At 32.0% G+C, this 11,980-nt stretch overlaps 1 protein-coding gene across 1 annotated transcript in view; it reads left to right on the forward strand.

The window, feature by feature from the left end:
- Nucleotides 1-698: 698 nt before the first annotated feature.
- Nucleotides 699-11,980, forward strand: part of LOC117119786 (ADAMTS-like protein 1) — a gene marked incomplete in the record, with an annotated part of 36,381 nt that continues 25,099 nt past the window's right edge. The window contains 2 exon segments of the mRNA XM_033264695.1: nt 699-891; nt 11,483-11,644. Of these exon segments, the coding sequence (XP_033120586.1) occupies nt 832-891; nt 11,483-11,644 (222 nt within the window).

The following is an 11,980-nucleotide window of genomic DNA, read 5'->3' on the forward strand; positions in this document are numbered from 1 at the left end:
TCTCCATAGAATGTCAGGAAGAAGGAAACATGTGCCTAACAACAAGGTTTCTGCAGACGTCACAACTGGAAAATAATTTTCAATCATAATTTATATTTTTCCCAGATTTCTTTCAGAGCATACAGCTAATAACAATAAAGACAATTTCTAATTTAATAAAAATATAAATTCAAAAAATGATTTGAGATGACTTTGGGACCTGAAAATTTAGGGTGGTCTCGGAATTACAGGGGTCTTAAATTGGAGGGTGCATTTTATGTTAAAAACCTTTCAGTTGTTAAGTTCAGGTGTTTAACAGGGTACCCATATCTTAATTTTGGATTTTTGTGTTTGGAAACTGTACTTTATATATATATTGTCAAATAAATAAAAATTATTTATATATTTGACAACGTTACATAAAAATAAATCCAAATAAAACTTAACATTAATAAATTGCACAAAATGTGAACATAATGATATAATATACAAATGAAATCCTCAACTGTTTTAAAAAAAAATATCCATCCACATGAATTAAATATCCAACTGAAATTGATAGCTTATACAAACACAAAGTTTATATCCTCTCTTTCTGAAAACTCTCTTGATTGGCCAATACTCAACATTGTTTTAACTACATCAACCAATCAGCATTCAGATTGTATCTTGCACGTGTTAGGCAGCTTAAAATAGCTCAGTGATATATCACTTGCTAGGGTGAACTTATACTAAATCAGCTGTAGTGGTGGATATAGACAAGTGAAACACACTTCACTTCAACATGAAGGCGACATTTTAAAAAGTTTCTTCTAAAATTACTGAGATATATTATAGTTTTTATTGTTCAAAATGGATCTTACGTGTGATAAACAAGCAGTAGTTATTGTTGGATTCTCACTTATTTTACTGGTAAGAATTTTCTCAATTTTGTGGATCTCTCATTGATGATATTTTTATTTACAGGATGAATATAATCTCTTGCCATTACAGATCAACAAATTAATCCATCATGTTTAGTTAGATCCCAGTGAGAATGGCAAAATAAAAAATGCTATGTTTGTAGCATTTACATTAATTATATAATAAAATTTAATAATATAATAATGAGATAATCATATGTATATATATATATCTGTCTCTTATACACATCTAGATGTGTATAAGAGACAGATATTATTATTGTCATCATCATGATTATTATTATCATCATCATCATCACGTGCACAATATTAGGCCTGCCTTGATTCAATATCACAACCTGTATTGCTTACTACTTTACTCCCCTGCAATTCAACAGAAATTCAGAACTTATGATTTATACAACTTTACTGTTATATTGCTAATCCCCTGCAGTGAATAATATAATCACTATAGAGCTTGCATTTTTAAGGAAGTCATCAAAAGTGGGTTTCAAGTGGAAAACTCAATCACATTGTTATTCTTTTTTCATTCAATATCAATTATATAAGGAATGGGAATAGAAATTGTATGGGAAAACAGATAGGAATGGTAGTGTTGGATTGAAAGCAATAGAGAAAGAAAAAAGATGGAACAGTGAAAAACGATTGGGAAGGGATAGGTTTTGAGGAAGGGAGGTATGTTATATTTAGTTTTGATCACTCAACTAACCAAATTACAGTAGCTCATATCTCACCAGCATGACATAACTAATTATTGGTGTCAAGCATTCTTGAGCTGTTATTTAGTATCATCTATTTGCTGTTGTATTTTATTCAACCTCTAAATTAAGTAATTATCCATGGTGGTACTGTCACCATGATATTTTGAATGAATGCATACACCTGTATGCAAAATACCGAACACCTGCTTGTAGGTAAAATTATGAAAATATATCTCTTAATTAAATATTAATCACTTAATTTAATCAGTTATTGCTCATTGATTAATACGTTATTATTAAATATCTGTGTGAGCATACTGCTGATACACTGGCTCTTTATCATGTGCTAAAAGTGTAAAACTTTGCTTATCAATTTACATCTCAATTAAAATTTAGTAATCATTTCCTAGAATTCTTAAATTTCAGTTTTTGGACATTTAAGTTGACATTACACATACCATACACAATGACGGTGCAAGGGTCTAAACATTTTTAACAGGCTAGTGGGGTAGAGCCCTTGAAAAACTGGGTAATTCTGGGCTATTTTAAGCTTTTCTGAGATGTTTTAGCAAGTAATTATAACTCAATTTTTAAAAAAGGAAAATAATTTTTATTTTTGATCTGATGAATCATGTCCAAGGAAGGAGACTTGTCCTGTCAAACAGGGGAGTCATGTCCAAGGAAGGGGACTTGTCCTGTCAAATGGGGGTAAGTCCCCCTCTCATGCTGGAGCTGCCACTGACTACACAAATTTTTATATCAATCAAACAACTGTTTAGATCACATTTCATAACAACCATGTGGTAAGATCTTAAGAATTGGCCTAAGGGCATCGCCATTACTTATTTTCCCCATAAACTACATTTTTTTCATTTGTCAATAACATTTTATTTCTATTTTGGCCTTCATCTTGATGCTTTTGGCTAAACCTTTTTCTTAAATGAGAAAACAAAAGTCTTTTTTTTTTTTACCCAAACTTTTCACAGGATCTTTCAAAGATAAAGTTTGCTATAAAAAATTGCTTTTCACATTGTCTTATCGCTGTGTATACCACTTCTTACTGCAGCCTTCCCTCTAACTAAAGACTTCCAATTAAAGACCACCTCCAATTAAAGACCACTTTTCTGTGGTCCCAAATTAACAAATGTCTTTTATCTTTATTATTCTAATTAGAGACCACAGCTGCTAAGGACCACAGAAACCTTGGTCCAAAAAGTGGTCTTTTTTTGGAGGTATTCATCTTAAATTTTTGAAAACATGGTTATAATTTTTTGGAGCGAACACTTAGTAAATGCATTTTTGAAAAAAGTAAGTTTGTATCTTGGAGGGTCACAATTTAGGTTCTACTCTGCTAGTACAAAATATAGTTGTCATGACGTCATCTCTGTAAAGGCGTTCATAGAAAGGAAAGTTCGTATGTTGGAGGGTCACAATTTAGGTACTGCTCTGCTAGTTGTACAAAATATAGAACTTCTCATGACATCATCTCTGTAGGCATTCATAGAAAGGAGGGTCACAATGTAGGTACAGAGGAACCAGTTGTTCCTCTGTCAACATAACCCACATCTTAGAACTTGGTAATTAGTGATTAGATTAAATAATTATACTATGAGTAAATTACCATCAAATAGTATGACTATGTAATTTGGGAAAATGTCACAAATTATACAGTATGGAGATTACCTATGCCATGCGGATCAATGAGGACTGTATTATTGACGGATTTTAGTTCATAATTACACTTAATATTTCCACTCTATTCCTTAGTCTGTACCCTGTTACTACTGTAGTTGAGGTTCAACTAAAAGTATATAAGCCCCTCGAAATAAATAACAGGAACCTAGATATTTTAATATTTATAGGATATTTTGTTGATAATTTACTGGCCTAATCAAATATCCTAAGGTGCCTCTGATATTAAACCTTATTGTAGTTATACATCAGTGATTATTTAACTCCCGCGGTCATTCTCCATTTCCATTTAAGAAGTTTCAGTTACAAAATCTGTGCTCCTTGCGGAAAATTCAATTCCATAAGTACACAGTGATGTGATATAAATAACCGAGAGGATCTTAAGTAGTTGTAGAGTAGTATAGTGTTTGGGATAATCCCATGGCTATTGGCATTGTTCCATTCCTTTCATCTATTGTTTATAAAATCTTTTAAGTGTGTTTATAATTCATCTACGTCTGTTTTTATAAGAGGTTTGGGACTGAATTGTGGGGAATTTTTGTATATGTATATATATTGAAATTGGGTTAAATCTTGTGCACATTGATTCACCAGAAGGCTGTTTCACAATAACATCCAAAAAAAAGTGTTTTTCCTTAAATGTTTGTTTACTTCCTTTTTTCATTGAAATCAGCTACGGAACATTCCTTCCCATGTAAAACAGGAAGCATTAACTCCTACATAAATCACGTCAGCCAGTGTCCATGAGGATTACATAATTGTCTCTTCCTCCGATGAAGCTTACTATCAAGAAGAATAAGGTAGCTAGTTCCTTCTCTTGATCATCAACGAAAGAGGCCTAATTTTTCCTCAGCAATCAAGGAGGATTTGTACCCTTCCCCATCAACAAGAAAAACTTGCCCACTCACTTTCTTGGCCATAAACAAATTAAAACTGTCCTCTGTCAGCCTTCAAGGAGGGTACAATACATTCTTTCTCCTTCCTTGGTCATTGATAAAGAAAGCCTGCCTTTTTCTTTAGCCTTCAAGAAAAATACAGTGGCCTCTTTCCTTCCTCAGCCAATTACGAATGAAGCCCTCCCTTCTCTTTAGCAATCATGGAAGATACAATGACCTGTCTCCTTGGCAATCCGTGAGGGTAACTTTCCTTTCTGTGTCCATCAAGGATGGATTACACTGCTCCCTGGATGTATGAGGGAAGCTTTTTTACTTCATGCCAGTTTATGTACCTGTTACTAATGTTGAGTCTTAACCATATTAAATCATCCTGTATACATCAAAATATACATTAAGTTTTGTAGTAAATATTAATTGATCTTATTTTGTATAGCATAATAATAGGTTAAGATAATTTAAAATATGTTCACTGATCTAATTTGTTTTATTATTATACAGCATCATATGTTGGTTGAACCTGGTAGATAAAATCTGGCCACCATGCAGGAGTATTTAAGCAAGTGTCCTGTGGTGATATTCACTTGATGGGATCGTGCCTTACACACCCATTTAATGATTGGCATTCTAAATGGAGAATTGATTCATCTTCATACAGTTTTAAGATTAGTATTTGAATAGATTGAGTCCAACGTCAAACAGATGCCAATAATCAGATAATAATCACTCTTTCCAAAATGAGATGACAACTCTTTGAGAAGGATAGCACTGAATGAAATCTTTTCTGTATCTTTTATGGTTTTAACTGTAAATTGTGTTTTGTAATTGTTTGTTGATATATCTTTCTGTTCCATTATGATAGCATACCATGATAAAGAGTTGATCAGTTGCAATACATTATCATATTTGCATTTACAGTGTTCCTAAATTTGTTCACTAAATTGGATACTCAAAATATAGTTCAAAAACTGCATTTTAAGAATTTATTTTTTTGTCTATTTTGAAAGTCATCAACATTTGCATTGAATATAAATTTTAAAAATTTGAAGAGAAAGCAAGGAAATATATGAAAATTGATAAATCTTGTTAAAGTATGTCTTTCATGTTTACGCCATTCAAACAATAAATAGATCATTACTTCAATTCATAATTCACATAAGGGGATATCTCTGTGCACAACATTTTAATATGCCCTTATATGTCGATGGACTGGTCACATGCTTACCTCAACTTCACTAGTTTATAAAGGGATTACAAATTGCAGATAAAATAGGTAAAATATGACTGGATATGATCCAAACACGTGGCACACAAGCCCTGACACTCCTCTTTAAAAAGAGATCCATACCTTATTAATGGGTATGGCATAAAGTGGACTTTACAAAGTGAGTCCCTAAACACTCCCACTAAAGCTGATTGTTTTCCTAAATTCTCTTTTAGCTATGACCAACATGATATATTTTCATGAATAAAAGTCTGAAAAAGAATTAATTGTCAGTGATTTTGTTTGCGTCTGCTAGACTATGGGTACGGCTTGCGAACAATCTTTGGCTAAAAAACACCTTTTTTTTTACAGCCTGACACCATCATCTTTAAAAATTAATATTAAAACTGAGCATAAAGTGGTATAACCAATCAACGTCATTAAGGTTGGAGCAGAGGCTTGCTGGTTAAGTGGTTTTCCAGTCATTATCTTGGGTTGGTCCAATGCATCAACTTGCACCAGAGGAATTACATTGGGAAATTAAATAAAGTAAATCACAAAAAATGAGAATCAAAACCTGTTTATCAGGTTTCAAAATCATAATCAAGGTTCTTACTATTTTTTAAAATTCAAATTGTTTTCCTTTTTTTCTCATGGGAATAGTATAGGTGAAAATTTAATAAGTTGCTATTGAATCTTAATAACAAAGCCAAGTTTATAGGATCAACGTTTAAGACCGTCCTGGGGGCTATTCAAGTCCATATTTAGGCTTATCAAGGTTGCTGTACATTTTGGTGTTTATGACAAGAGGTCTATAATTAGAGTGAACTTATATTTATAGAAATTATGTGGAAATTAATTTCTGTAATCTGTTTCCCTAGATGAACGGTGTGGAGCAGATGTTTGTTTTGTTTATAATGTATCACATGAATTAATTATTGGATATTTCCTTTAATAAGTCCAAAGAGAATAAATAATAATACCCTAATAATGATAATAGTACCAATAGGAAGTGATGATGATAATTTATTTGTTTTACTATGTGTCATAAATATTAAACAGCAAAGTGTCCATCTATATTAAGCATTTCCGTCTGTGTTTGTTACAGTTTCGCGTAGGCAATGGTGCGGTAGTAGTCGCATGGAAGTAGTACAAGCTACTGCACATCTTACCAAGTCGATTTGACCAATGAAGTGCTGTTATTACCTAATTAATATTTATGCCGTGTAGTAATATTATATATTACAATTCGTGAATGGTTCCTTCAAATGTAGTGCCCAACACATAAAAAACATTATTTATTATTAACTCTTGTACAAATAATTAAAATACAAATTTGTTTTTTTAGTTGAGATAATAGGTCTTTTTTGCAAGTGAACATGTAACATTGCGGCTACAACCTCTTGTCCCCTAAAAACAGGATGAAAAGTTTTTCAAATTTTTCCGGTTTCCTTTTTATTAATTAGTTTAGTAGAGCCAGGTAAAAGTTTAAAGAAATTGTTAGTGTGTTGACCCTTTCCTGTCTTTCCATGAATTAATAATCACTTAACTCTCTAGTAGACTTCAGAAATAGTTTTACCATGGAGGAATTAGCCTATGGTTTTACCTGTTTACTGTCTGCGAGTAATTTCAAGGGGATATTTGCATCTGGCTTTAAGTAACAGCCCTGAAACTCCCTTGAATAACATATCATTGCCTTGGATTCATTTATGTTTTTAAATGTCATATTCTGAGCACATCCTTTGAGTTGACTCAAGTCTAGTCTGGGTTCCCCGTTGTTTTCAGGGTGTCTGGAATAAACTCTCTAGTGTGCTATTTTTTCTTAACAGATTTGAAACATGTGTCTAAAGTCATACACATCTTATGGTGGTAATTTCACAATAATGTATTTTTTCTAATACGTCTTCTGGTTGAAAATGCTGCCTTCTCGCATAGTACACTTTCTGGTGGTATTTTTTAATACCTTCATTGCACACATCTTTTGGATGGTAATATTTAACAAATTTTGCTTCACTTAACAGTGCTTCTTGTGTTCCTAGTCAATTAAGTTAATCTTAATTTTAACTTTTTTTTTATTGTTCTCATAATAAACAAGAAATATTTCCTATAAAAAATGTTGCAACATCTTTAACTTATGAATGATTTGTAGCCTATTTCTAAACTTAATAAATTAATGTATACAGTACTTGAAAATGACCTACAGTATATCATCTTCATTGCATTTCACTTATGATATGACACATAAACATAAGAATAATAGTCTACAGGTAGAATTGGTTTACGACTAGTGTAACAATAGCCACGAAGTTATTTACATTGCAGTCACAGTACTCCACATCTAATAGAAATGTAGAAAGTATGATATATGATTTGATGTAGGCAAGGCCTACCATAGTGTTCTTGCCATTATTATTAATGATAATATTATTATTTTTTAATATTTTATATTATTTATTTGTATTCAATTTTTAAAAATATATTTTATTATTTTTATTTTTTTAATTTTTTATTTTTGGCTAGGCCCCCACACCACTAGCTAGCGTACAGCACCGAACCTTTCGAAACAATACGACTAGCCTAGGCTTGCCCCTACTACTTGGCTATTAGTAGTTACCCAGAGAGACCCAGCCTAGGCTGTGTCGTCAGTTTCTGTGGTTATTTTTTATCGGATTGTCAATGCATACAGTACGAACATACGACTATAGAGCCAAATAAACTGTTGTTTGCGATAATTTGATTACAATTCTTCCAGACGATTAAATGAGCCACTGTAGGCCTTCGATATCCAAGGTTCTTCGACCGGAATTCTCATTATTTTAAATTTTCATAGCCATGCATGATCGCGTTTTAGCTTGAGTTGCAGATGCTAATAATTGTTGCATAACAAAATTTTTCCCATTTTTATTTCATACCCTCTTCGCAGATGCTGTTTGGTTCCTGAGATGTCTTTTCGGTAACTGCGCATGCTCGACATGGCTCAATAACATCACTTACTCATTACACATGCTCACTTGCTGTCTAGCATTTCCAAACGCATGCTCACTGTGTATTTATGCATATTTCACGGACTTTCTTTATTCATTAGTTTGGAATTCTCGTTCCTTCATAGTAAAAGTTACCGCTACCTACAGTTTCTTAATGACTGTTTCCTCTTGATCGTATCAGCTTAAAGGTGTGGTGCGAAAAAATAATCAAAGATAATCAGTCAAAAATTTTACATTTAATATTTAATTTATTATTGTTTGTATGATTTTTTACTTGTTTAAAAAAAAGATATTACGTATACAGTACATATTTTTAAAGGTGTAGTGTCCCTTGCAAAAAACCAAAAAAAAATCTTAAAAATCGTTTTTTAAATTTACTTGACCATTTTGAAGTAACATTAAATTTATCAACTTGTATTTAAAAAATGCTTAACATCATTTTACAGCAAAAGAATTGATAGAAACACTTCCAGTCGCTGGAAGTGTTTCAAACATTACTGTATATAAATTTTCTTAATTAAATAATTTCTATGCTCAAGTTAATAACTTGTATATTACTGCAAAATGAGTAAGTTATTTAAAAATTATTTTTTATGAGTTTGGTCATTTTCAAGGGACAGTACATCTTTAAATATCCTATAGTACTTTGATAACCTGGTTTGTGTTGATATTGTTGAATTGTGGAATTCCCTCAAGTTCACGAACTGTTACATAAAGCTGAGATAACATGTCTCTATGTGTACTCATTCGTTACTCTTCATCAATATCTTACTGAGCATGCTCAGTCATACACCTGTTCCGCAACAAATACTTCACGCTCCTAAGGGGTAAGGAGATGGCATGCGATTAGGCAAACTACAACCAGCAGATTTTCAACAATTTTGTTGTGAGAAGACTCAGCTTGTAGGAATGGCTTCCCCTGTAGTGGATCATTAGGACAGTGTTGCTCTCCTATGTTGAACAATTAAAGAATCACTGCTGTTACTATCACAATTAACATATAGGTAAATTCTGGCCAATCACACAAACTTATTTTTTAAATTCTGTTATTCTATAGGCCTACTCTTTTCAATACCACGTTACTACTAGCTCATTTGAGTATGTTTTGATGTACTAAATGTAATATTTATCAGATTCACAGGGAGGTGATCAAGATGACCTGTGGAACTCTGTAAATTTTAATAGTGTTGGTCTTCTTTCAATAAATATGGTATTATTTAATCAAACAATTACTATACGATACGAGTAATGATAGAATATAGGCTACTAATTTTGATATAGAAAATGAATATTTTTTGATGATTTTATTTAAGAAAATGATAGGCTTACAATGGCAAAATTCAATATATCATATCTGTTCATTACTGTAGAATTCAAGAACATAATTATGTGATATATTTCAAAAAGAAAGAGAATGAAAAAGCGACAATACTTTAAAAGTTCACTGAAAAGTCACTGAGTCAAGGTGTGACCCTTGTTGGATTAAATTATTCAAAATAATAGAAGGAATATTAGTTGTATATTCAATTTCAATATACATTTCATTTTAAAATGAGTTTAGATTTAGTAAGGTGATAGTATTTAAATTAGGTACAACTGTATATTACCTCTTTGGTGTGGATGCAGTGTTGGTTTGACCTCCTTAATAAATTATTATATATAGATACTAAGGGATAGAACCATGCTGACATGGAATCCGGCAAAGGTCAAGACTTTTAATCATTGATGTTATTCTCATTTTAAACATTACCGTATACAAATTACAATTAAAAATTTTGACTATCTTTTGTCAACAATAAATTTTCAGTAAATTCCAGGTCTATTTTCCTTGATTTTCTTTTTTCACCTTATTTCTAACTTCATTGATCCAATATCAAACAGAATTATATACAATAAAACAAAAGTAGTTATAAGATGATGGTGATGATGATGACATCATTCAAACAGTCTCTTGTTAAACATCATTTTAAACTGATGCAAAATTTGTTTAATTTGGAGTTAATCTCATTGGCCGAAGATTATCCCGGCTGAAGTAGAAGCAATTGTTTAAATTAGCTGGGCAATTATCTTTTGGGGGATGTGTATTTTCTGTATTGTATGCAATGTCCATTTTTATTTTATGAGCACTGTTTTTAGTACAAAACGTTTTTATTAACAATTTAAAATTAAGTTCAAACAATATTGACGAACACAGTGAACAGAACAAAACAGAGAGACAAAACTTGGCGGCACATGAGTCAGTGTGTGTGTGTATATACAGTAGACCTATATTCTTCTATTGATGGACGACTATATTTGCTCAGCCAAACAAAGCTGTTTTCCTTTAAAGTTACTTTGACCAAGGGGTTGCATTTTGTTTTTACTGTATTGAAAATATACTTATCGAATGATTATAACTTGAAATGCTTCATTTATGAGTAGGATTAGCATGTCTGTAGGGTAATACTTTCTTGGTTCGGTTTGTTTCCAAGTTTATGTTAAGCACATAGAGGTCTCTACCCCCACAATATGCGCCACATAAGTCAACCATTATTATATTTATTACTAATTTGTTTAAAATATTTTTCTACTATTTTATTTTTTCTCTCGGGCCAAATTAAATTACCATGCAGGCCAAATTTGGCCCGCTGTCCACCTATTAAGAACTGAGGCTATATATCATGCATTCAACATGTATAGTATTACCGTACATAATTATATAAACATTTTATATCTACTGAAATCCAGTATTTAAATGTATAGCAATAATAATTGTACAATTGTCTTCAATCTTGTGAAGAGAGCAGAGTCTGTAGTCTTTCATCTGTTTTCACTGCAGAGCAAAAAATGTCCAAAAATGTTATTTTTAATGATGTATGATTAGTAAAGAAAAATACATTAGTGTAATATTTTTACTTGCTAGTTATTATTGAGCTTTGGTTTCGTAACAGCCATATGGGGTTAGAGGTACTCTTATCGTGCAGACCAGGTAGAGAGATACAAGAAGGACCTCTCAGTGACAGTAAATTGTCATTCTATTCAATATTTCTGTCTTAATTTTGATGTTTTTGTATTATAATCCCACTATTAATAAAAAAAATAAAATGTTTTTAATATGTTCTTATAGGTCTCAAGTTTGGATTCATCTACTTATGAATATACAGAATGGGAGAATTGGGTACCTTGTTCCAAAAAATGTGGCCGAGGATTATCGTTTCGAGCAAGGGGTTGTGCACGAGGGGAGTGCCCAACATCAGAGCTAATTACCTATAAAACATGTAATTTACAGGTAAGGATGATTTTGTATTTATCTCATTTTCTAATGCTACAGAAATAAATGTAGAGCCCTAATATTAGAAATATAAAATATGATATACAAATATAGAGTATGGTCAAAATTATCAGCTCAAAATATATATCAAATATAAAAGCCAATAAATAAAGAATGACGTTGAAGAATTGGATGCAGTCCCTTCAGGGTTGCGAGTGAATATTAACTGTTAGATAGAATCTCCATCTGGGTTCTGAGTGAAGATGAACATTATAAACTGGTCTCATGACAGTTTAAAGGGAAGGTGAACCATTTGATGGGCCTATATGGTTCTGAGTGAAGGTTGTATGGCCC

The sequence above is a fragment of the Anneissia japonica genome, unplaced genomic scaffold (assembly GCF_011630105.1).
Source record: "Anneissia japonica isolate Jap-2015-1 unplaced genomic scaffold, ASM1163010v1 scaffold724_len3256291_cov202, whole genome shotgun sequence".
NCBI classification, from domain to species: Eukaryota; Metazoa; Echinodermata; class Crinoidea; order Comatulida; family Comatulidae; genus Anneissia; species Anneissia japonica.